This window comes from Seriola dumerili, unplaced genomic scaffold (assembly GCF_002260705.1).
Source record: "Seriola dumerili isolate Sdu_G_001 unplaced genomic scaffold, Sdu_1.0 BDQW01000477.1, whole genome shotgun sequence".
Taxonomy (NCBI): domain Eukaryota; kingdom Metazoa; phylum Chordata; class Actinopteri; order Carangiformes; family Carangidae; genus Seriola; species Seriola dumerili.
The window spans coordinates 21,745-48,231 of record NW_019174732.1 but is presented as its reverse complement, the minus strand read 5'-3'; the positions used below and the strand labels follow the sequence as shown (position 1 = coordinate 48,231).

The 26,487-nt window shown below is 45.1% G+C and overlaps 2 protein-coding genes across 2 annotated transcripts in view; one reads left to right on the top strand and one right to left on the bottom strand.

Moving 5' to 3' along the window:
• The window catches only part of nf1 (neurofibromin 1), a 74,399-nt gene that overhangs the window by 30,648 nt on the left and 17,264 nt on the right, over positions 1–26,487 (top strand). Inside the window, exons 21-35 of the mRNA XM_022763478.1 lie at positions 131–270; positions 487–609; positions 680–763; positions 946–1,062; positions 1,485–1,666; positions 1,754–1,965; positions 2,952–3,113; positions 3,200–3,297; positions 4,203–4,338; positions 8,847–8,909; positions 12,715–12,873; positions 13,435–13,532; positions 13,921–14,067; positions 14,173–14,319; positions 14,845–14,955. Of these exons, the coding sequence (XP_022619199.1) occupies positions 131–270; positions 487–609; positions 680–763; positions 946–1,062; positions 1,485–1,666; positions 1,754–1,965; positions 2,952–3,113; positions 3,200–3,297; positions 4,203–4,338; positions 8,847–8,909; positions 12,715–12,873; positions 13,435–13,532; positions 13,921–14,067; positions 14,173–14,319; positions 14,845–14,955 (1,979 nt within the window). The remainder of the gene's footprint in view (positions 1–130; positions 271–486; positions 610–679; positions 764–945; positions 1,063–1,484; positions 1,667–1,753; positions 1,966–2,951; positions 3,114–3,199; positions 3,298–4,202; positions 4,339–8,846; positions 8,910–12,714; positions 12,874–13,434; positions 13,533–13,920; positions 14,068–14,172; positions 14,320–14,844; positions 14,956–26,487) is intronic.
• On the bottom strand, positions 16,203–18,097 carry LOC111235143 (oligodendrocyte-myelin glycoprotein-like). The gene is made up of 2 exons (XM_022763479.1): positions 17,907–18,097; positions 16,203–17,184 (listed from the first exon to the last, which is right to left on the bottom strand). The coding sequence occupies exons 1-2, from the start codon at positions 18,095–18,097 to the stop codon at positions 16,203–16,205; spliced, it is 1,173 nt and encodes a 390-aa protein (XP_022619200.1).

Genomic DNA, 26,487 nt, shown 5'->3' with positions numbered 1-26,487 from the left:
ACACACACACACACACACACACACACACACACACACATATATATACACACACACACATATTTATTTATGTGTGTGTGTAACCCGGTTCTGTGTCCATGTGAGGTGACCTCAGTGCTTGTCCTGTTTCCAGGTTCCCATCAATGACACTAACACCCAGTTTGTCGAGCAGACCATCGCCATCATGAAGAACCTGCTGGATAACCACACAGAGGGCAGCTCAGAACACCTGGGGCAGGCCAGCATTGAGACCATGATGCTCAACCTGGTCAGGTCAGGACCACTGGTCTGAACGAGCAGAGCAGATAAACGTCTCTGTTGTGGTGGTTTTGGCGACACCCTGTGGTGACAGCTTGGAGTGCTTAACACTGTGCAGTGATCTGTCATCTATCTCAGAAGTGTTAATTAGAAAACAAATCAGAGTCAGAGTCTGACACTTACTCACCTGTACTGAACAGAGTCTGACTCACCTGTGCTCCTTCCCCTCAGGTATGTGCGAATCCTGGGCAACGTGGTCCATGCGATCCAGATCAAAACCAAGCTGTGCCAACTGGTTGAGGTGATGATGGAGAGAAGAGACGACCTGTCCTTCTGCCAGGAGATGAAGTTCAGGTGAGTGAGTGCAGCCGGTGGGCGGGGAGTCACAGGTACTCAGGTGTTAATTGTCTCTGTGATACTGTAGGAACAAGATGGTGGAGTACCTGACAGACTGGGTGATGGGGACGTCCAACCAAGCTGCTGATGATGACATCAAGTGCCTGACGAGGTGCAACTCTGTCACATGTACTCAACTAATGCAGTCTAAGGAACCGAAAGAGCCCTCCCTCACTGTTTCCTTCTGTGTGTGTGTGCGTGTGTGTGTGCGTGTGTGCGCGCGTGTGTGTGTGTGTGTGCGCGCGTGTGTGTGTGTGTGTGTGTGTGTGTGTGTGTGTGCGTGTGCATGTGCAGGGACCTGGACCAGGCCAGTATGGAGGCCGTAGTGTCTCTGTTAGCTGGTCTTCCTCTGCAGCCGGAGGAGGGGGACGGAGTAGAACTGATGGAGGCCAAGTCTCAGCTCTTCCTCAAGTAAGAACATACTGTCTGTGTCTGTAGCACCTGAGCCTGAACTCACCTGAGTCATTTAGAGATGACATGAAAGGAGCAGAGACCTGCTGAACACTGAAGAATGTTGTTATTAAATCACTGAACAATGAGCTCAGTGTGAAATGTGTTTAAGTCACATGTTTAAGTTTGTCGAGGACAGTCGCTCTATAGAATCATCAGCCACTGAAATCTGTCACTTTACTTGCCTGCAGTCCTGCACATGCTCAGTAGACACCCTGTTACCTGTACACATGGAAGAGAAATCAGGTTTCCCCTTCCTGGATCACAGTAACCAAGTGATATAAGTGCCTTTTAAATACACTGACTGTGTGTAGGAATGCTGCATCATGGGATATCTGAGCAGAAGAAGAGGCCTCTCTAATGAATGATCTGTTGTTGTGCAGGTACTTCACTCTGTTCATGAACCTGTTGAACGACTGCAGTGAGGTGGAGGACGAGGGTCAGGCGGTGGGGGGTCGAAAGAGAGGGATGTCTCGCCGCCTGGCCTCGCTCCGCCACTGCACCGTCCTGGCCATGTCCAACCTGCTCAACGCTAACGTGGACAGCGGCCTCATGCACTCCATCGGTAAGTCGGCCACAGAATCAGATAAGCTAACTGTGAGGAGCACTGCAGTTTTCCCATGAGCACCAGTGTTGATGTCTCCCTCTCCAGGTCTGGGCTACCACAAAGACCTGCAGACCCGAGCCACCTTCATGGAGGTGCTGACCAAGATCCTGCAGCAGGGAACGGAATTCGACACGCTGGCAGAGACGGTGCTGGCCGACCGCTTCGAGCGGCTGGTGGAGCTGGTCACTATGATGGGAGACCAGGGAGAGCTGCCCATCGCCATGGCGCTGGCTAATGTGGTTCCTGGGTCTCAGTGGGTGTGTACCACATCATGATGAATGATTCTCTGACACTTTTATTTACATAGAACCAGAAGTTGTCTCAGACCAGGTCTCCTTACATGGTTCCTCTTTATAAATCTCACTCATGTGAACGAGCCTCATTTCCACTCCCACAATTCTCCATAGATGATGAAGACTCTCCCTTAATCAATCAGTTTGTATAGAAACAAGTGACGAGACACAGAGAAGAAACAAACTGAGGTGAAAACATCCTCAGCTTCACTCTGAGCTTCTTTTATTAGAGAGTGTGAACGAGGCTCCAGAGGCTCCGACACTGAGATCAGTCAATATTAAAATAGTATCAAACAGTTTCACAACCACAAACAAACAATGATAAAGACATTAAACACAAACACAGTTATTTATGTTTCTGAAATGTAAAATTGTAAAATTTATACTGATGATAATGAATGAAGCTCCATGAAGTTTTAATTTCTGTTAAATAATAGGTCTCGTTTTATTTCGTGTTTTCAATATAACTTGGATCACTATGGAAACCGTGTGTTCACATGGTCACAGGAACGAGTGAGGTCACACTCTGTGTTTATAAAGACCAGTCTATGTGCGGGAAATGATGTGCTCATGTTTTTGTGTGTATGCATCATTTCTGCATCTGGACCCAGGTGTAGACCGTCTCTTTATAATGTTTCTACAGACACCAGCCCCCCGTGAGCAGGAGCTGCTGTCAGTGGCGCAGGTAGAAACCTGAGAGATTAAAACGAATCATAATAGTAGTAGCAGCGGGTGTGGAGCAGGACCAGGGTCTACGGTCTCAGATAGGAAGAACACATCTACAGAGAGAGAAGGAGAAGGAACGTGTGTTAATGTGTTGAATGAGAACAGATGGAGTTTTATTCCAGCACATTACATGAGAACAAAGAGCTCATTTATATGTTACTACGCTGCAGCAACACATAAATATCATTTTTATAAATCAGATTTTTTTGTCACGTGTCTCTCAGGACGAGTTGGCCCGAGTCCTGGTGACGCTGTTCGACTCCCGCCACCTCCTCTACCAGCTGCTGTGGAACATGTTCTCTAAAGAGGTGGAGCTGGCCGACTCCATGCAGACTCTGTTCAGAGGAAACAGCCTGGCCAGTAAAATAATGACCTTCTGTTTCAAGGTAGAAACACAGCAGCGGCTCCGTCATGACACAGCTACAGGTTCACGGCATCAGGTAACTTCCTGACCCTGTTTATATGATTCCAGGTGTACGGAGCAGCGTACCTGCAGAAGCTCCTGGAGCCTTTATTAAGAGGTGTCATCACCACTCCTGAACACATCAGCTTTGAGGTGGACCCCACCAGGTGAGAACCTTTGCTCTGACAGCATGAGGTGTTCATTCTGTCACACTGAGGCACTTCATGATGTTTGGTACGATGAGTGACTCTACTCTTCCTTCATTTATATAATACATGTATTCACAGCAGCTGTTGATATTTGAATCATGCTTTGTTTGAGAAAAGAACCCCCTTCCCCACCCAGCACCACCCCCAGACTGTACAACTAATCACATTAAAGTTGATCATTTATTCCAGCAGTTTGAGCCATAATTGATTTTCAGGCTGAAGAATCTTTAGGAAAGGTTAGGGTGACTCGTTCTGTTTCTACCCCCACATTAAAGTGCTGCAGAGGTTGGGGTTAGAATGACCAGCAGAGGGCAGCATCACAGCACAGAGGACACACACTGTTCCACCCAGGCTAGAGATGAACCGCTTGACCTTAACTCTGCTTTTCCTGTCATTTATGTTATGGAAGGTACAACTATACTGTGGCTAGGTGATATAGTTTAGATTAATATCAATTGCTATTATTGCTAAACTAATAAATAAAATGATAGAATCAACAGGAGTATTTCTTCAGTGTATGGTTACAATGTCCAATATGATGTAAATGATCACATTCATTTCCGGGGAACTGTGTCAATGTTTTGACTAAATTCTACTTTATGTAGTTCTTGGTTATAATTAGATTTGAAGCATTCATGTTTAAAAGGCTCATCAGCAGACACCTGAACTATAACATGTAACATTATTAAGTCAATTTGATTTATACACTGTGAAATCATAAGGCGTTTACTCAGAGTCTAAACTGGACTACATGAATACTTTATATGACTTTAATGTAAACACTGACACCTATCTGACTCCTCAGAGGTTAATCCCTCCTGGTCCTGGTCTCTGAACATAAGGTCTCTTGTGTCTCTCATCAGGCTGGAACAAGGCGAGAACCTGGAGGAGAACCAGAGGAACCTGCTGCAGATCACTGAGCGTTTCTTCCAGGCCATCATCGGTTCATCCAGCGAGTTCCCTCCACAGCTCCGCAGCGTCTGCCACTGTCTCTACCAGGTAGGACCCCCCGACCCCCCACCACGGCCCCCAGCTGCTCACCCAGCCTCTCTCCCCTTACCTGTGTGTTACCTGTGTGTGTGCAGTGTCACTTACACTCTCTGAGCTCTCCTGCTCTCTACACTCTGCTTCACTGATGCATCAGGACCTTTGTGTTTGGTCATGTCATGACACAACAGCTTCACCTGCTCAGTCTTTACCTGAGACACTAAAACTGAACCAGCACCTGGTTTTCTTAGCTTTTGCCATCATCAGAGTTCATGGTGTATTCACTTCACTGTAGTTCCCCAGAGGTTTAGCAGTCCGCAAACAGTTGAAAGTATGGTGGGAGCTGGACCCTTGGTTTTTGTGGCCACAGATAACTGCTGAGGTACAGAAGATACTTTCCACCTCTTGTTGTTGAGTATCGTGAGACGTCTGCCCCTTCGAGAGGCACAGGGTCGACAGAGGTAAAGAAACTGTAGTGTATTATCCACTTCATTTCTTCCTCTTTCAACAGTCTAAATTGTTGTAGGTTCTTCCTTTATGTCAGTTTTATTAATAAGTTAAAGAAGGGTGTCAACTAAGGTTTTATCAAAGGTTTCCTTGAAACTATACAATATAAGTTAAGTGTAAGGAATGTGCATTAGGGGTAAATCTGCTTACTCCTCAGGTTTTCTGTCTCCTACTATATAAGACACTCAGGATGTGTGGGTCCTTTTTTGGACTGAAAGGTTAAGAGGTTAGAGACCAGAGGTGTGTGAAGGCCCTTCTATTAAAAGAGAGGCACAACCCAAAGGTGGGATGAGACAGATCAATAGAGGGGTCTGGGAGACAGCAGAAGAGGGTTCTCACATTGGCAGAGATGCTCCAGGATTCAGCATTTTAGACACTGTTTCTTTCTTGTAAATAAACTTCTTTTGGATTACAAGTAAAGACGTGTCGGCGGTGATCACTCCTTCACCTCAGCACCTCAAGATACCACAAAACCCAGGTGAAAGAGTTTGATGGAGCTGTGGAAAGTTGTTCAGCTGTTGTCAGGTCTCGGCCATCTGTCATTAGGTGGTAGAGTAGAGGAGCCTTGTTGGTTAGAGAGCGGATGTTAAATAACCCAAGGTAAGATTGTTTTGCCGGGTGTTGCACCAGCCGACCTAGCTAGCCTAGGGTTAGGGTTAAAAACGTGAGCGATCCTCAGTTACTAAGGAAACCAGCAAATATTTAAGAACATTTAATCTTCTCATCATTAATTGTTTCAGGCTGATGTAGAAATATTACAGTTTGGTCAGTGCTGAGGAGGAGAAGGATGAAGATGAGGAAGTATAGTTATAAATGAGTTGAGTTCCATTTAAACAGTGTTTGACCATGTGACCTCGATTTGACTCGTTGATATTACAAACACTCACATTCTAAAGTAATACTGTCCGTAATGACCCCATACATAAATAATATACAAATTAAGACTGTTGACTGTAACCTGCTGAAGGACAGAGTCGCAGTGACGTGTGAAGATGGCGTGTTAGAAACAAAGAGGAAGCTGCTCGGCTGATCACACAGTAACAGGCCTTATACACAGTATAACTGAACACATCCACATACAGATCACATGTTAAACCAGGTGAAGGTGAGTCTCGCTGATGATGGCAAAAACTAGTAAAATGAAGCTCTGCTTTTGTTGCCAGGTAAAAATTTTCCCAGTGGATGATTCTCAAACAGGTGAGACTGAGAACTGTGATCACACCTAATCGTTTGATCACCACAGAGTAGACTGGCTCTGCTGTGTCTCTGTTTCCTGCCTCTGTCTGTCACATCATCTGATCATGATCTCAGAAGCCTTCATCAGTCTTTAAGGAGCATTTAGTGCCTTTATTATTATTATTATTATCATTATTATGTATATATATATATATATATATATATATATATATATACATATATAGTGGATGTGGACTGAGGCTGTTGTGAGTCACAGCAATCCTCAGACCAGCAGGACACTCCTGTAGAAAGATTTCAAACTTCTTTCTCTCAGACCTGAACATCCACTACACACGAAACACAAAGTGGCTGTGCAGGTTTGATTTTACAACATGATGTGATGGACTCTGTTATTTCACTCACTTTAAAGCCCCTCCAGTGTAAAGGTCTGTGTCCATGTGTAGTGTGATTATAGATCAGCTCTAGCTTCTATATTAATACTGTGAAAGTATCAAAGCCTCAGTCCACAGAGAAATGCACACAGCCTGTATTCAGAAACTGAGCCTTAAAACCAGCCGTCAGGACTTCTGGAACTTTGTGATGTCACAACAAAGCAGTCACCAAGCCCCGCCCACCTGGACCCACCATCCAAACCTTGCAGGATTTGGTTTCTCTGAGTGTTTTTACCTGAAATCTGCTTTATTTTTATTGGATCTCTGTTAAGACCTCTTGTGTTTTGTTCTTCTCTTACTTTTAATTTGCTGTCTTCATTTCCTGTTTCATAGTCATGTTTTATGAGTTGGACTTGGACTGAAAACCAGCTGTTACTGTGGCTGTTTGTGGACTCATAATTACATGATGTCCCTAGACCATCCACTCACCCTATTCCAGTCTTGCGGTCCCAGCTGTCCCATCACCCCCCTCCCTGATGTCCCTGCTGGTCTCAGAGTCTCCACACACACTGGAACTGTTGTGGTTCGTTCGGAGGGTCTAGCAGCTGAGGAGAGTTAGCTAGAGGCTCATTAGACCTGGATGATGGAACACCATGGATGGTCGACCCGACACTGCCAGATTATCCAGGGGTTTAGCACCACAACCAGGTCCGAGCTCCACACCAACTCAACCCGGAGCATTTTAGTTTGACATCGGTTTGTCTCATATCACTGACTGATCATCAACATTTGCAACACTGCTAAGTTTTACCAAGCTACAGTAGATATCGATCACATCCGTCTGACAGACAGCAGAGTCCAGCCTGAGGGGTCGGCAGGTCAGCAGGTCTACCTGGAAAATGACAGGTTTCATTAAGGTTGTTAAAAACATTTATGTCCCGAGCTGTCCCAGGCCGAAAGAGGTTTATAGTCTCCAGCATGTTCTGGGTGGACCCGGGGCCTCATACCAGCAGGATCCTGATTAAATCCACTCAGAGCACCTTCAGATGTCTGAGCTTCTACCCTCAACAGAGTCACTGCCAAAGCTCATGAACCGATTTCCAGCTCAGCTCTCTTCACCAAACCGGTCCAGTGTAACACCCACGTTCCTGTGGACACCAGTCCATCCTGCTCCATTTGAGCCTGACTGTGAACAAGTCTTGATGGTTAAAATCTCCCAGTGCACAGGGAGCAGAGACCCAGGACTCTGGTCCAGCTGCTCCACAGTCAACTGTAAACTGTTCTGGTCCAGCCTAGATGTGAGGGTCCGACAGAATCGGACCACACCAACCCGGACCCCGTCGTCCCCCCAGCTCTGCTTCAACATCCTGTCCATGAAAATCACAAGCAGCATCGGAGACGAGGGGCCATGTGTTTATGAATCATGTTATGTGAACAACAGGCAGATGAAAATATAACAAGAGAATAGAGGATGATCAATAAGCCGAGGCAAATTTCATATATCACGTTACATTCAATATTTCTAAAGGATCTTTCTCATTGGCTCGTATGGAGTCAGTCATCTGTTGTAGAGGATCTTTGACAGTATTGATAAAGAGTCCAGCATTTTGAATCTTCTTTGCTCGGTCCATCATGTCCGAGACAGATGGATGTGAATGTTATATTGGTATATAAATGTAACATTTAAAAAGTCCAGAAGACTCGAGCATGATCAGCAATCTCTTCCCCACATTCCCTCCAGCAGGACAGCTGAGCACCGGTCTGTTTACACTTCTGTTTGGAGCGATGCAAGCAAATCAGGTTTTTCCAGCTGGAGTCTCTTCAGGAAACCTGTGTGACCTCCAGCTCTCTCTGGGGTTATTACAGGTCGTCACTAACAGTCTGATGCTGGTAGAGACCAACAAATGATTAGGTGTGATCACATGATAGGAGGATGATCCTGGTTCCAGTCTAACCTCAGTGCACACACACACACACACTGCTGCTGCTGCTGCTGCTGCCGCTGCCGCTGCCGCTGCTGCCGCCGCCACAATGCCCCCTCACCTCAGTGACCAGAAGCTCCACCCACTCAACAACTCAGTGAACACACCTTATTCTTTATTACTAATTCACACCCACAACAGGAGGTCTGGGTGTTTGATTTCATCTGTTGGCATCTTTTTTTTCTCATTCTCCATTTCACACACACACACACACACACACACACACACACACACACACACACACACCAGCTCATGCATGGACACGCTTCAAGTCCCCTGAACAAACAACTTTTCTTACATCAGTTTGGTTTTTTCTGTGTTTGACTAGAAGTGAATGTGTTTAAACCTCGAGTGGTCAGAGAAGTGGTGTGTGTGTGTGTGTGTGTGTGTGTGTGTGTGTGTGTGTGTGTGTGTGTGTGTGTGTAGCTGGTGCTGTGACCATGTGCTCATCTCTGTTCTGTAGGCTACTTGCCACTCTCTACTGAATAAAGCCACAGTAAAAGAAAAAAAGGAAAACAAAAAAGCAGTAAGTTTGGTGAATCTATTTTCCCTCAGACACTTTTTCCCCTGAAGCAAAAAAAGCTTTTTTTTTTGCATCTTATTCATTTGATTTTTTATTTCTTCATTTTTTAAATTTGATTTTGATTTGGTGTCTCTCTGGAATTGTTTTTCTCTCTTCATATGAACTTTGTCTACAACCCTTTCTTAAAATCATCGTACTAATATCGGCACCATTGATATATTTTCAATTAACAGTTGCCAGGAAACAGGGTCTCTCTCTCTCTCTCTCCCTCTCTCTCTCTCTCTCTCTTTGCTTTTCTTTCTGGACTCTGTTTGAACTCGAGTCATTTTCTCAGATGATTTCATCTGCGTTCAGCTCATGTGTCTCCATCTCATTTTACCGAATCAGCTCCACACACACCTGCATGCCTCCAGCTGACTGGTGTGTAGATGAAATGTTCTGATGAAGTCCTCCCTCTGATTCCTCACCTCAGTCTTCTCATATAAACACAAGTAGTTTCCTACAGTCACATTTTGCCCCCTGGTGGCTGTCAGGTCTTAAGCCCCGCCCCCTCCATGTTTTGGATGTCTGTGATTTCAGGTCACTGATCTCACTGACGACTTTCATTTTAATGAGTTATTTGATGCTATAAATCAGAAGTTTGACGTCATGATTGACAGCTGTGACTGACCTTGTGATTGGGTCGATTGGTGCTGAGTGTGGGCGGGACCTTGATACCCTGATCACTTCTGCTCAGACTAACTCTACATGACGTCACCAGTCGTATCAGGAAGTCTGACTTCATCTCGTTACAGAGGAAGAGGAGACGTCGTCCATCTTTATAAACAGTCACTCTCTGTCTCTCTGTCTCTCTCTGTGTCTCTCTCTCTCTCTCTGTGTCTCTCTCTGTGTCTCTCTCTGTCTCTCTGTCTCTGTCTCTCTCTGTGTCTCTCTCTGTCTCTCTCTCTCTCTCTCTCTGTGTCTCTCTCTGTGTCTCTCTCTGTCTCTCTCTGTGTCTCTCTCTGTCTCTCTCTCTCTCTCTCTCTGTCTCTCTCTCTCTCTCTCTCTGTGTCTCTCTCTGTGTCTCTCTCTGTCTCTCTCTCTCTCTCTCTCTGTGTCTCTCTCTGTGTCTCTCTCTGTCTCTCTCTCTCTCTCTCTGTGTCTCTCTCTGTCTGTCTCTCTGTCTCTCTCTCTCTCTCTCTCTCTGTCTCTCTCTCTCTCTCTCTCTCTCTCTCTCTCTCTCTCTCTGTGTCTCTCTCTGTCTGTCTCTCTGTCTCTCTCTCTGTCTCTCTCTCTGTCTCTCTCTCTCTCTCTCTCTCTCTGTGTCTCTCTCTCTCTCCCTCTCTCTCTCCCTCTCCATATACATATATGAATAGCTATATGTATATACACATGCATACCTGTGTTTGTGTGTTGTACAGTCAGTTGTCAGTTTATTAGGAACACCAGTGTGATCAAACATTCAGTGACTGACTGGTCAAACAGCTGTTGAGCCTCCACATCTCTCTCTCTGTCTCTCTCTCTGTCTCTCTCTCTGTCTCTCTCTGTCTCTCTCTCTCTCCCTCTCTCTCTCCCTCTCTCTCTCAGTGACTGACTGGTCAAACAGCTGTTGGGCCTCCACAGCGCCCTCTGTCAGCTGAATTAACCACTTTTTAACCAGTGTCAATGAGACCTCCACGAAGGAGGAGCTGGTGTTCCTAATGAACTGACCACTGAATGTATTTGTATATATGTGTGTTGGTATGTATGTGTTGTACATGTGGGAGACCGGAGGTTAGGTTTGTATGACGGCAGGATATTAGTGTGGTTTCAGGGAGAACTCTGCAGGTTCTTCATATTTGTCAAGGATAAATAAAAACCCACCTGAAACTTTCCACTTTCTATTGTTCATGATCAATGTTGGTGCTTCTAACTTTTTCTGGTTCTTAGTTTCTTAGTTTTAGTTCCTGGTGAAAAGCTCATATCTGATGATTCATTCTCATGTGGAAGGTGTAGTGGAATCACACCGTGGGTAAAAACAGTGCAGTGAAGGCACGTCCTGGAGGGAGTTTTCGACTAAACGTGGTGAAAATTAGTTCAAGCCATTCTCCCCCTTGAATAAATTGACCATGGCCTTGTTTGATGGACGTTCTGACATCTGAAGTATTCCTCCACCAAACAAACAGACGCTGATGAATCTGAACTGAGCTCTGTGTAGGTACAGCTCTGGTTTGTTGGGCAGTGGATGGAGGGTGTGTGTGCTCATGTAGATACAGTATGTGTGGTGTGCGTTGATGTCATCACATGAGTCCCTCTGGTGTGCTTAATTTTTAACAGCATACTCAAACTGATGCTCCACCCAAACTGCATGTTGGAGCATTCTGAGAATACATTGGATTAATTGGATCAACCAATCAATCAGATGGTGAGCAGGAGAGGGACATTTGAACAATTAGCCGTGTGATTCCAGCTGACCACAGCTTCTGCTCTTTTTCTGATGTTCGACAGAATCAGTTTCACGTTAAGACGCAGAGATTGGATCGTAGTCTCCAGCTTTCTGAATGTTGTGTTAGAGAATATCTGCAGTTTATTCTCATAGATTTGTCCATCATTTGTGTGAGGAGTGACACCTCTGTGCTCATCAGATATCTTCCCCTGTTGGAGTGAAGTCCATCAGTAACACCAGCGCTGAGCTGATCAGACAGGGTCAGGTTCACGGTCAGGACCAGGACCAGGACCAGGGTCAGGGGGTTTGAAACGTGGCTTCATGTAAAACCTCTGTGATGACGACTAAATGGTCTGAGTTGCCCCCCTGCTCCACCTGTGTGCTGCTGCTCCACCTGTGTGCTGCTGCTCCTTGTCCACAGCGCCCTGTGCTGTGTGTGGAGATAAACAGGAATTGTGTATGAGGCGATCGGGACCTTCCTGAGCCTGTAACCCTCAGTTAGAGGTAAAACCAAAGGTGACCACGTCATCCCTCAGTACAGAAGAACTGTGTGCTCACATGTTAAAGGTAGGTGGTCGGTTTGGGTGTTTTTGTTCTGTTGCAGAAGTTAAATTCATTTTATTTTTCTCATAGAACGATGAACAAAACTACAGAAATAAACCTCAAGTTGTTATAAACTGGAAGAAGCTTAAATGGGTCTACATCTTCAACAGACAACACTCAGTGTTAGACCGTAGACCACCGGATGTGGTTCTGGCTGCAGGTCTCAAAATCTACATGAGGGATTTGTTTAGATGTCTTTGCATCATCTTAATTTGAAGATTTGAAGGGGTCTTCAAAGTAAGACGATGCAGGGTGGACTTCCTGTCTGCGGTCATGCTTCAGCTTTCTGGACTTGATGAGGGACAGACTGGAGCTTGTGATGTGAGGTCATAACCCCCCTGAATGTGTCACGCAGCCCTCCTTTGCCTCAAAGCAACATGGGACGTGTTGGTTGTGCTGTTTTTGGACGATCACCTGTACGGCTCCACATCTTCATCGCCTTGTGTTTTTTTGTGATGACCCAGTTTTCATTCATCTCCAGCAGAGAGGGCTCGGTCGGTTCTTGTCTCGCTCTTCCTCTCATCTCTTTCTTGGGCTGTAACTCAAGTCAGATTGCTTCTCTCTCTTGTTACAGCCCAGGATGAACCTCCTCTTCCTCCTCCTGAGCCTCCTTACTCTGCTCTCTTACACATTTCGACACGTATATTTTATTCTCATCATTCCCTCTTTTGCTCTTAAATGTACTGAAATCCATTTTCAATATTTCTTCCTTCCCTTTGCTCAAACCTGCTCAACCCTCTCTCCTCTGTTCCATCTGTTCTACATCTCCCTTTGTCTCCCTGCTCCCTCCATCATCCTCAGGTGGTGAGTCAGCGCTTCCCTCAGAACAGCATCGGAGCCGTGGGCAGTGCCATGTTCCTGCGCTTCGTCAACCCTGCGATTGTGTCTCCGTATGAAGCCGGCATCTTGGATAAGAAACCCCTGCCCAGGATAGAACGGGGTCTCAAACTCATGTCCAAGGTGAGACTGACTGAAGGGAACGTTTCATCTCCCAGTCAGTGGATGAGACGGAGAAACCAAATACTCATCTTGGTGTGCAGTAGTGTTGAATGGTAGGAAATGACATCATCAATTCCTGAGAGGATGTGCTCCCATGTCAGACCCTGGGATTATTAGCTTGTGTGTTCTGATGTGTTTGCTGAAGAACATATGTACAGATCAGATACTGTTAACCCTGTTAATGCTGTTGTAGCTGTAGTCTGATTGTGTGGGTAAACATTGTGTAGAGCTGGTGTGAAGACAGTGGACGTGCAGGATAGAGAAACCTTTCTGGGGAAAGGATTCCTGGGATTCAGAGGAAGAAAGAAATGAAAGATTCCAAGGACATGATTTCAGAATCAAGGGAAGTCCTTTGATCGCTCAGTCACCAACAACCTCAACCTGTCTACAGCAGCTGTGGGCACTGTGACTCAAAGAGCATGTAACTGTTTGAACAGCAGCCACATGACCTGCTGACACTATGACGGTGTACTGTAGCAGAGTGTCTAATGTGCTTTTTGTCTATTTCTTCTTGTCCTTCAGATTCTGCAGAGCATTGCAAACCATGTCCTGTTTACAAAAGAAGAACACATGAGACCTTTTAATGACTTTGTGAAGAGCAACTTTGATTCAGCCAGGAGGTAAGAACCTGGAGCACGATGCCAACCCACCTCTCGGTCTGAACAGAGAACTCAAACTACATCTGCTGGTGTCTGAAGGGTTAAAGGTTTCACACATGTTCAGGTTCAGGTTCAGGTTCAGGTTTTTCCGGGTTCAGGTTCAGGTTTTTCCGGGTTCAGGTTTCAGGTTCAGGTTGTTTCAGGTTCAGGTTCAGGTTGTTTCAGGTTCAGGTTCCAGATTCAGGTTCAGGTTTTTCCGGGTTCAGGTTCCAGGTTCAAGTTGTTTCAGGTTCAGGTTCCAGATTCAGGTTCAGGTTTTTCCAGGTTCAGGTTCCAGGTTCAGGTTGTTTCAGGTTCAGGTTCAGGTTTTTCCAGGTCCAGGTACTGAACTGTCCTCTCTCCTCCACAGGTTTTTCTTGGACATAGCGTCTGACTCTCCACCCAGTGACTCTGTCAACCACAGTCTGTCCTTCATCAGTGACGGTAACGTGCTGGCCCTGCACCGCCTGCTGTGGAACAACCAGGAGAGGATCGGCCAGTACCTGTCCAGTAACAGGTCAGGACACCTGGTTCACCTCCAGGATCACACACCAGTGTGTCCTGCTGCATGGTCTCAGGACTAAACTGTCTACAGTCTTTGTAATTATCATCTCACCTCCAGGGATCACAAGGCTGTAGGCAGACGACCTTTTGACAAGATGGCCACCCTGCTCGCCTACCTGGGACCTCCTGAACACAAACCTGTGGCTGACACTCACTGGTCCAGTCTCAACCTGACGAGCTCCAAGTTTGAGGAGTTCATGACCAGGTGCGTCTACAGGTTCACAGTCTCGGTCATAATTAACTTATACCACTGATGATCAGCTGTGACACTCAGATATGACGACTGCTTTGACTGGGCTGTAGTTGAGTGTTGTAAACCAGCTCATGCCTCATCAGGTGGATTCAGCAGAGACCCTCACTCCGACTTCAGCTTGTAGATAACAGCAGCATGAGATCAGTGTGGTGGTGTGAGCTGCTGTCTGTCTGAGGATGAATGTGTCCGTTCATTTGTTCCTGTTGCTCTAAGATTTGATCCCAACTTCCTGGGTTCATCTGTGTTTCCTCTGTGGTTTCCTCCTGATGCGTCCAGAGCTCCTTCTCTTTAAGATAAATAATTCTCTACAAACAACAGATAAGAGTCTGAACCCTCTGAGACAGTCAGTGGTTTGTGTTTAATCTCTGTACTCAGTCAGTATGATCCGTCTGTAACATGTAACATACTGTTGGTCTAATAAAACCTGATGTTACACTGAGAATTAATGAGAATTAATGAAGCTCTCTCTGTCTTCAGGCACCAGGTCCATGAGAAGGAAGAGTTCAAAGCCTTAAAGACCCTCAACATCTTCTACCAGGCAGGAACCTCCAAGACGGGGAACCCAGTGTTCTACTACGTGGCCCGCAGGTAGGAACCTGAACGTCCATCCTCCTCTAATGTCTGTTGTCCTTATTACCTTGTTGTTACCTGAGGGTTTTCATTCATTTCTGACCCTGTGTGTGTCTGTCTGATGTTCTCTGGATCAGGGACCTGACCTCAGGCCAGCACATTATACATTTACCTTCACTAGCAGGAAGTTTACCAGTCAGACCATAAATGACCAAGTGACAGCCTCTGTTTTTATTTTTTTATTGTCAATAAAGTTCAACTGAATCAGTCAACAGTCCGTCTGGATTTGAGACATAATGTTAATAACAGCTGTAACAGCTGTTGTCTCTTCACTGACTCACACAGAGTCTAAACTCAGATTCATTGACACCATTCTGATGTAAACATGAGAAACAGATCTGGACATGCTGATCAATAATGTCCACCTCTAACTGACTGATTCCTCTGTTCTTTGTTTGGAGGGAAACTCTTATTTGTTTCTGAAGTCTCCTCCAGACAGAAGATAAATCAGACTACAGACTCTACTGTGGTCCACTGTAACCACCACTGACAGTGACCATGCAGGAGTAGCAGGTGACTACAGCTACAGGCAGCCCAGTGTTCATGGACTATTTCATCAACTTAAAAACACTCTGACAAAGAAACGGTCACGGCTGAAATAAAACCACAGGGATGAAAGAGTCAGTGGATTATTTTAACATTAATATAAAACAGGTCTTTTAGTTTGAAGGTCGACTTCCTCTGTTCAACAGGATGATTGTTTCTTGTGCTTTGGTTTCTCAACTTAGACTTTATTTTGTTGCACACTTTATTACATCAGCGGGCTTCACTGCATTGATCCACACCTCCATCTGCTCTGTGAAGTCCTCGTGTTCTCCTGTGAACACTGAACTAGCCCTTTACTCTGTCGTAAATCCAGGAGCCAGTCATGGTGATGGATGTTCTATATGATTATTGTAGCTCTGGTTCTGAGGAGCCCAGCAGCACAAGCATCAGTATCATGAAGCACAGCAGAGAGATGAGCATTGAACCAGTTCACTCGTGTTTTCACAAGTTTTCTGTCAGTTTCTTTGTGTTCAGGGATTCACAGACATTTTCTTTCACATGTTGAGCTCATGATGATGATGATGATGATGATGATGATGATGCTGATGCTGACAGTGACAGAAGGCAGTAACAGTTTGTACCAGGGACAATGAAGGTGCTCAGTTACTTGGTGGTACATTCACAGTCCAGACTAATCCAGTCATTTTCTCTGTGTTCAGTCAGAAGTTGTTGATTGCTACTGTCATCACCAAAACAGTCAGAGTGACAGTCGGCTGAGTCTCCACCAGGAGGCCGCAACCTTGATTCTGTGAGTGCGAGACTTTGGGCTTCGTGGTTGAAGGCGGTGGGCGTGTCGTTGTGCTAGTGGAGAAACTGTCAAAAGTGCTGGAAGATGTCCAGACCAGCAGGTTGTCTCCAGACTCGTTCCCTGCTCTGCTGCCCTGATAGATCCCGGTCTCAAAGAGAGCAGACTTGGCCTGGTAGCTGGACGTGACCTCTGCAGTCCTCGCAGGCGACTGACTGTTGTGTCCTTCACCTCTGCCGTTGACCCAGAGCGGGGGCTCTGTGAACAGTGCAGAGTGCCACTCCCTCCCCGGTGTCGCTGGGTGGGTTTGTCCACAGATGGGTCTCGTGTAACACGGGCAGCCTAAGACTGTGGCACGAGTCTGCTCAGCCCACCTGAGCAGCCTCGCGATATTCTCCTCCTCTTCACAGGCCCAGGGGTTATCTCCCAGAGTCATGACATCCAGCCCCGTCAGCTTGTCAAACACCCCCTCAGACAACCAGGAGAAGCGATTAGCATGCAGGTAGAACTGAGCCAGCCTGGGCAGCCGGTCCAGAGACCCAGGCAAGATCTGCACCAGGTAGTTATGTGACAGATCAACGCTCTCGAGGTTGTGCGGCATGTTGGTGGGCACAGTCCAGAACCTGTTGTGACTGAGGTTGAGAGCTCGGAGGCTGGGCAGCGTGTTGTTGATGAAAACCACTCTCTCCAGCTCGTTGTCCGACAGGTCCAGGACTTTTAGGTTCCAGTGGTACGCTGTGTCGTTTTTGTCCAGCGAACGCAGGTGGTTCCCCGCCGCCCGGATGTCCCACAGAGACCGCGGCAAGGCGGGGGGCAGGCTCTCCAGGCGGTTATAGGACAGGTCCAGTGTCCGCAGGTGGGCATAATGACTGAGCTGACTGTCCAGACCCTGGAGGCTGTCAGAGGAAGGTCACATTTAAAAAACACATCTATGGTTGTTTGCACTCTACTAATGTTCAGATGTGAACACAGTGTAACCGAAGATTATCAGGTCAGTTACACAGCTCTGCCTCGAGTTTATTGAACCCAAACCGAGGAGACTTGTGATCAGTTATACTTATGTTCTGTAGAGGAAGGAAGTTCTTTGTTTCTTCAGAAGTTAGATTCACTTGAACTTCCTCCTCTGTTTACTGTCACCACCCTGACTCTGTATCTGAGCTAATTTAATCACATCAGAGCCTCAAACTGATCATTATCTGGGACAGCTCCTTATTTTTAACAGTCAGGCTGCAGCAGCTTTCACCACGCTATTGTTATGCAGCAGATTAAAACACACCATGTTTTTATTGGTGAGGAGGGAAGACTGTTGTCTATCTTATAAACTCATGATGTTACACAGCTGGAATAAACTTCCAGAAGATCTTGTCTGAACTCTTCTGTTCACCTCTGACTTTTCATTGTTTTAGTCTTTATATTTTTCCCTGATCTATTTTTAAGTCCAGCTCTTTGAATCACCTCTGTGTGTGTGAGCTCTAATAAAAAACCTATCATTTCCATTTCTCTTCTCTCTAACCCTGATCTCTGGAGAGAAGATCTATGATAGTAAAATGAACACTGTACCATGTGTGACCTCTGACCTGCAGCACCTGTCACCTGTCTGAGAGGTGCAGCTGCTCACCTGTTAAAGGACAGGTTGAGGAAGTGGATGTTGTGCTGCAGACCAGGCGGCAGTTTGGTGAGGCCTCGTGAGGAGCAGTCCACCACGCGGTGTCCCTGTCTGCAGAGGCACACAGAGGGACAGATAGACAGCACCCAGCCCCCCAGCAGCAGGAGGATCAGGCAGAGCAGAGAGGAGGAGCAGGCAGGCATGGTCCAGGCTCTGCAGAGAGGAGGGGAGGGGAGGGGAGGGATGGGGGTGGGGTGTATACAAGGTTAGTCTTCATGATGCAAAAGAGTTTGAACAGTTTGATGTGAAATAGATTTGATTATCAGAGCTGGTCACCGATACCGAACCCTGTGTCCAGGACTCATAGTCCTCAGACAGACTGGAGCTGTTCGTCATTACTGTGTCCAGGTCAGTCACAACATCCTCATACTGAGCTGTGTTCTGATCTAGACTGGAGGTGGACCCCTGATGTGTGTGTGTGTGTGTGTGTGTGTGTGTGTGTGTGTGTGTGTGTGGGTGTGTGTGGGTGGGGGGGGGTCCAAGTCAGTTTATGATGTTTATGTTAAATTATCTCAACACAAATTTAACAGCTCAGATGACAAATCATGTTCTACATCAGTGTTTGTTGAGAACAGAACTGCCTCTGGTACGTGTGCACTGCTGTCTGAACACAGACCATCAGATGCCCCTGTCAGTTCGGGTCCTGGTCTGAAGTGGGACAGGCTGTTGGTGCCAGCTGGTCTTGAAGCTCTGCCAGTGGGACTGGAGCTCAGAGTGCTGCAGTGAGCTGATACAGTAACTGTGAGACTGAAGCTCCATGTGTGTTTGTTCTTCACCACAGACTCGTTCACACCCTGACATGTTCCAGAAATTACCTCTCTGACATCACTGACTTGCTCTGTGTCTTTAAATAAACTGAGAAGAGAATCTGCACAGCGATGGAGCATCGACCACCATCACACTGTAGTTTACTGCAGTACTCACCTCATCCTCTCCTCTCTCACTCACCTCATCTTGACATCTCTCCTCTCCAGTCGTGTCCTCCTCCAGCTGTTCTTTCCTCTGTGTGAAGGTGATGATGTCACTCTCTTTTTCCTGCCTGTGGTGGACGTAGTTGCGTGCCGTCAAACATGTTGTCTGCTAGCGCCGGTCCCCACTCTGCTTGCCGCTCTGCAGCCTCCTGATGCAGCTGAAGGTCCGGGTTAGGAGATAGAGAGAGGGAGAGAGGGTGGGAGGGAGAGAGGGTAAGTGGGAGGGAGGGAGAGGGAGAGAAATGCAGCAGCAAGCCAGAGCACTCTGCTGCTGATGAGGCAGAGGGATGGAATAATGTGTGTGCACATGCTGACAACAGCAGCTCTCTCTCTCTTGTGCACATATATTCTCATACACACTTGATTGAGCTTAATTTGCCTGCACAGGGTGTCAATCATGTTGTGTACACACACACACACACACACACACACATACACACACATACACACACATTTCTTATAGCTAAAGACAGTCCTAAAACCTGGTTCCCTGGTCCTGACGTCTCTGATCTCCTCACCAGTCCACCTTTACAGCCTGGTTAACTCACCAGTCCACCTTTACAGCCTGGTTAACTCACCAGTCCACCTTTACAGCCTGGTTAACTCACCAGTCCACCTTTACAGCCTGGTTGTGTTTCTACAAACTTTCACTAACTCTGTCAGAGGAAAGGCTTTAGTAGAAGAGGTCAGAGCTTAGTGGTGGAGACATTGAAGTCATGTGATCGTGGTTTTGAAGTCATGTGACTTCATGTGACATGTGGTGTTCATTAGTGAAGATGATCCTGCTGAACTTAACCTGTCACAGATATATAAAACTTATAAAACTGTTGTTTATTTTCATTTTCTTAAAGCTGCAACAAACCTACAGAGAATGATCAGCTGCTCATCAAACATCTGTAAACATCTGTCCTCTACCTGCTCAGACAGACTCAGTCACAGTGGAGCATTTAAAATGAGAACAAATGTTACAAGCATGTTGTTGCTCTGTATCTGCTCTAAATGTAGCGCAACTGTTAGTCATATCATATAATAACTGTCATATTAGTTTAATTAGGTGAAACGGTGAAAAAATAGAAAGGTGAATTATTGACCCAGAATAATTTGGTGTCTAGGTTTGTTTTTAATGTAACCTTAAAAACCACTGTGAGACAGAAACCAGCCTCACATTCAGATAAAATAACAGAAACAAAACAAATGACATTTACAGACATTTTAATAAAAGCATCATCATAACATGTGAACAATCTGACGTTACATACACATAGGTACTCTTCTCATTATGAAAACCACATGACCACATTTAACACAGGAAATACATCGAGGCTGCTCTGGTAGGAATATGGCCAATGTAACAGTCCACAGAGAATGTGTTTAAAAGCCTTGCTCTTCCACGTTTTCATTTTGTGTAGTTGATTTCAGTGCGTTGTTCGGCCGTTGTTCAGTCGTTGTTCAGTCATTGTTCGTTTGTTGTTCAGTCATTGTTCAGTCATTGTTCAGTCGTTGTTCAGTCATTGTTCAGCCATTGTTCAGTCGTTGTTCAGTCATTGTTCAGCCATTGTTCAGTCGTTGTTCAGTCATTGTTCAGCCATTGTTCAGTCGTTGTTCAGTCATTGTTCAGCCATTGTTCAGTCGTTGTTCAGTCATTGTTCAGCCATTGTTCAGTCGTTGTTCAGTCATTGTTCAGCCATTGTTCAGTCGTTGTTCAGTCATTGTTCAGCCATTGTTCAGTCGTTGTTCAGTCATTGTTCAGCCATTGTTCAGTCGTTGTTCAGTCATTGTTCAGCCATTGTTCAGTCGTTGTTCAGTCATTGTTCAGCCATTGTTCAGTCGTTGTTCAGTCATTGTTCAGCCATTGTTCAGTCGTTGTTCAGTCATTGTTCAGCCATTGTTCAGTCGTTGTTCAGTCATTGTTCAGCCATTGTTCAGTCGTTGTTCAGTCATTGTTCAGCCATTGTTCAGTCGTTGTTCAGTCATTGTTCAGCCATTGTTCAGTCGTTGTTCAGTCATTGTTCAGCCATTGTTCAGTCGTTGTTCAGTCATTGTTCAGCCATTGTTCAGTCGTTGTTCAGTCATTGTTCAGCCATTGTTCAGTCGTTGTTCAGTCATTGTTCAGCCATTGTTCAGTCGTTGTTCAGTCATTGTTCAGCCATTGTTCAGTCGTTGTTCAGTCATTGTTCAGCCATTGTTCAGTCGTTGTTCAGTCATTGTTCAGCCATTGTTCAGTCGTTGTTCAGTCATTGTTCAGCCATTGTTCAGTCGTTGTTCAGTCATTGTTCAGCCATTGTTCAGTCGTTGTTCAGTCATTGTTCAGCCATTGTTCAGTCGTTGTTCAGTCATTGTTCAGCCATTGTTCAGTCGTTGTTCAGTCATTGTTCAGCCATTGTTCAGTCGTTGTTCAGTCATTGTTCAGCCATTGTTCAGTCGTTGTTCAGTCATTGTTCAGCCATTGTTCAGTCGTTGTTCAGTCATTGTTCAGCCATTGTTCAGTCGTTGTTCAGTCATTGTTCAGCCATTGTTCAGTCGTTGTTCAGTCATTGTTCAGCCATTGTTCAGTCGTTGTTCAGTCATTGTTCAGCCATTGTTCAGTCGTTGTTCAGTCATTGTTCAGCCATTGTTCAGTCGTTGTTCAGTCATTGTTCAGCCATTGTTCAGTCGTTGTTCAGTCATTGTTCAGCCATTGTTCAGTCGTTGTTCAGTCATTGTTCAGCCATTGTTCAGTCGTTGTTCAGTCATTGTTCAGCCATTGTTCAGTCGTTGTTCAGTCATTGTTCAGCCATTGTTCAGTCGTTGTTCAGTCATTGTTCAGCCATTGTTCAGTCGTTGTTCAGTCATTGTTCAGCCATTGTTCAGTCGTTGTTCAGTCATTGTTCAGCCATTGTTCAGTCGTTGTTCAGTCATTGTTCAGCCATTGTTCAGTCGTTGTTCAGTCATTGTTCAGCCATTGTTCAGTCGTTGTTCAGTCATTGTTCAGCCATTGTTCAGTCGTTGTTCAGTCATTGTTCAGCCATTGTTCAGTCGTTGTTCAGTCATTGTTCAGCCATTGTTCAGTCGTTGTTCAGTCATTGTTCAGCCATTGTTCAGTCGTTGTTCAGTCATTGTTCAGCCATTGTTCAGTCGTTGTTCAGTCATTGTTCAGCCATTGTTCAGTCGTTGTTCAGTCATTGTTCAGCCATTGTTCAGTCGTTGTTCAGTCATTGTTCAGCCATTGTTCAGTCGTTGTTCAGTCATTGTTCAGCCATTGTTCAGTCGTTGTTCAGTCATTGTTCAGCCATTGTTCAGTCGTTGTTCAGTCATTGTTCAGCCATTGTTCAGTCGTTGTTCAGTCATTGTTCAGCCATTGTTCAGTCGTTGTTCAGTCATTGTTCAGCCATTGTTCAGTCGTTGTTCAGTCATTGTTCAGCCATTGTTCAGTCGTTGTTCAGTCATTGTTCAGCCATTGTTCAGTCGTTGTTCAGTCATTGTTCAGCCATTGTTCAGTCGTTGTTCAGTCATTGTTCAGCCATTGTTCAGTCGTTGTTCAGTCATTGTTCAGCCATTGTTCAGTCGTTGTTCAGTCATTGTTCAGCCATTGTTCAGTCGTTGTTCAGTCATTGTTCAGCCATTGTTCAGTCGTTGTTCAGTCATTGTTTAGTCATTGTTCAGTTGTTGTTCGGCCGTGGTTCAGTCATTGTTCAGTCATTGTTCGGCCGTTGGTCGGCCATTGTTCAGTTGTTGTCATCTCACAAAGCTTCATGTGAGTTTCCAGAGAGAGACCCTGACAGTCGGCAGTTGTGCAGCTGGGAACTGAAAAGTGCTGAGTCTGGGGAATATGGTGTGTGTGTCTGACAGTGGTTTCTGTTTTATGATGGTGGTGCCCATGGCTCTGCTGATACACAAAACAGTCTATAATAGCATTTTTTGACTTATTGTACAAGCTAACTGTGATGTGCTCTGTATGTTTATAAAGAAAAAAAAAGACATGCTACTCCACTGCAGAGAACACTGCTCATGCCACTTCACTCTGCAGACAGTGAATCAAACAAAGATGGTGCAGTCTTGTTTGTGTCAGATGAAACATGAATCAGTCCTTTTTCACACTTTGAAACTTCCTCCCCAGAAAATGCAAATGTTTGTATTCGGTATTTACAGCTCTTATACATGGAACAATGTTACTGCTCCTTCTCACCAACACATTTCCTTCTGCTTCTGCTGCAATCAGCTGAAAGATAAATGCATGCTTGTCTGGTGTGAGAGGCACAGTAAAGGATCCAGTAACCTGTCTCATGGCTCTAACATTAATGATATGACTTAAAATCTAGTTTCTTTTCTTTGATATTACACATCTTTTTTGCAGCAGAGTACAAGATAAACATTTTTAGATTTCCTTAAACGATGATCAGTTGGCCCGTTTCCTGTTTTCTCAGTCACAGTTGTTGTTGCCTAGAAACCAATGAAAATGCAGCTTTAAGTAATGCACACGTCTGCTGGATGTGTTGAACGATTTGGAGTTTCAGTTCTCTGAAGTTTGGCCCATGCCATCATTCTGTTGTGCTGTAGCATTCTCCACTGCTCCGGATGGAGGATGAGGATTTGGACTGACGTTTGCAGCTTCTGAATTGTTTTCTGTGGAGAGCAGAAAACAATTCTGTGGAGAGGTTTCAACAGTCTCTGGAACGTCTCCTGTGCTTTTCATTCCTGGAACATCTGCAGCAGTCCCATTGCTTTCTGGTACAGTACGTCCATCCACCTGTTGACCAGATGTATTCCCTTGACGTTTCTCTCCAAATGTAGTACCTGGGGTCATGTCATCTAACTCCTCCTCTGTTTCTGGAAGTAAGGACAACCTTTTGGACAGCCTCTGAGGTAGGAAGCTGGAGAGAGAGATTCGGTTAGATGACCTCGGCGTTACGAAGCCGTTGTCGGCTCCATCCTCTAGAAATGGTGAAGGACCGGCCCAGTCTGTGGTCGTTATCTGCTGCTTCTGAAGCTTCCGTTTCTTTATGAAGATGACCAGGAATCCTACCATCATCAGTACCAGGGCTCCACCTATTATCCATGCCACTGCTTTACCGTGGCTTACTCCCCTGTTGGGCTTTTCTTTTGGTGGATCTTGTCTTTTCTTGGCCCTGGTGATGTTGATGATCGATGTCTTCGATGTGGCCAGTGAAGTTTTGTATGAACCTGTGGGGTGTGTAGCATCACCACCTGTGACTGGGCTTGTACTTGTAGACTTGACAGCAGGCTTGGCAGAGGTGGTCACAGTCAAGATGAGCTGTGTGGATGCAGGGGTCATTCTATCACTTCCTGTGTCTGGGCTTTGGGTGGAGCTGCTTAGTATTGGAGGAACCCTTGTAGTTGTTGTTGGTTGCTTGGCACCAACTATTGAGCTGTTTAACAGAGACAGTATGGAACTGGTTGGAGTTGCTGCTGTCTGATTGACCGGGGAGAATGTGTTAGAAGATATTGTTGGAAGTTTCCCGCTGGGTGTTGTAGTTTTTTCCTCTGATGGATTCGTACCAGCTGCAAAGGATGGTCTTATGTTGTGACCTGAGACTTCTGACACTGGATGTAAGCTGGATGCCTCCTGTGCTGTCAGATGGCCCTGAGTGAACATACTTCCTGTTACCTCGCCTGTCATCACATGATTCTGGCCCGATGTCCCCACGCTGCTAGTTGTCAGTGGCAGCAGCCATAAGAAAATGATGGTCATTGTGTTGTTCAGTCTTCTGGTTGCTGTTTGTTTCTAACAGAAAAGAGGAAGTGTGGAAGTTACACAGCAGATGAACTGAAGCATTGTCATTAGATGAGGAAACAGATGAAAGGAGTAAAAAAGGAATAATGTTGTGAAATGAAACCTGGTGTTGCATCATCTCCTTTAAATGCAGCTCTAAACTGTCATGTGTTTCAATGGTACATACTAGTATTTTTAAATCAGACCACTCAGCAGGTTCATCTGAGTCACAGTCACCTCTCAGGTCACAGTTCACAATATTAAAATATTGTTAAGTTTTATCAACACAGTAAGAGCTCACTTTGATAACGTCACAATTTCTATCAATCACAAATGGCTGCACAGTGATTCAGTTGTGATAGTCACTGTGTAGTTGTGGTGGTGGGACTGTTTCAGTCCATCACACGTGTACAAGTTTTCTACACATTCATCCATGGCTCAGGTTTAATACATTGTTGTGTGTTGTCTTCAGCATCAGTTCAAAGCAATATGTGCTGCACGTCAGACGATGTTAATAATTCAGATGATGAAAACATACTTACCAATGACTGTGTGCAGAGTAACACATCAGCTGTGTTATTCCAGGTTATGTTCAGAGTGAAGTGGTTTAGGGTGTTCTGCCGTTGGCGGTCTGAGGACGTCCCTTGAATTCAAAGCAGGAACTAACAACATGGACGGTTTCTCTGATGAAATCTCAAGACTGATTCTTGCCTCACTTACAGGAAGTGTGACGTGAAAGTGATGACAAGCCTTTCACAGTCTGCTGTACTAAACATAGTGTTCATGTTTCACACAAAGCCTGACTAAGTTCAGATGTTTAACCAAACACTGAAGTGAATTAATATAAGTTCAAATCCAGTGACTTTAATTATCTCTCAGCATCTATGTGTGATGATATTCAGCCATTAAGTTCAGATCATATAGAGACATTTTCTCTGATGACCAGATCATTGGATCCATGTTCATGTAGCTGCTGTTTCAGACATGAACATGACTCACTTTTTTAAAACAACAAGCCCTTTTGTTTTCTGTTGTCAGTTGATTTTTGTCAGCAATACAGACTATTGTACATTATCCATTTATAAACTCCCCCGTTATTATTGATTTATTTCCTCTCTCTTTCTTTCCTGAATGTAAAACTGGACTTCCAGCCCCTCTTTGTAAAACTCCAGGGGAGTAATACCTTTTTATATATGTGGAATTGTGGGCTGTCTAGGGGGCTTGGGCTGACCAGGGTTGAAGGGGTTAAGGTTACATGTTCTGCTCCTTTTAATATGAGGAGATTTTGTGTTTCAACAATATTAAATAATGTGGTAACAAGTGCATTTTCTAAGATGGCACATTTTGTCATGTTTAAATATAAATACCAGTCTCAGATAATGGGGTGTTAAAAAGGAAGTCTGAGCTTACTTCAATATAAATATCAATAATTTCCATATCTGTCTATAATGTTACCACTCTTACCACTAGTCACTGTGCACAGTTACGTGTATGAGTCACAAGTATGAGCAGCCATTGACCATGTACTGTCTGCCTGATGCTTAACAGCAGGATTGATAGAAACACAAGAAATTGAAACAATGCAAAAATCCATTTATTTAAACCCTGACACTTTAACTAGTTCTTTTTTTGTACACAGCAGTTTTAAAAGAGCAGTAGCATTACACAGTCTTCAGTACAGGTAAGAGGTCATAGATAGTTAATACAAGGACTGTTAGCAGACATTGGACCAAACTATCTAACCATAATTTCTCCACACAAGATCACATCTAGGAAGAGATCCTGGGATCTCTGTGATAATTTAAACATGTGCTGATATACTGGTTTGTCTTTGTTAAATTATTGTGTTCAC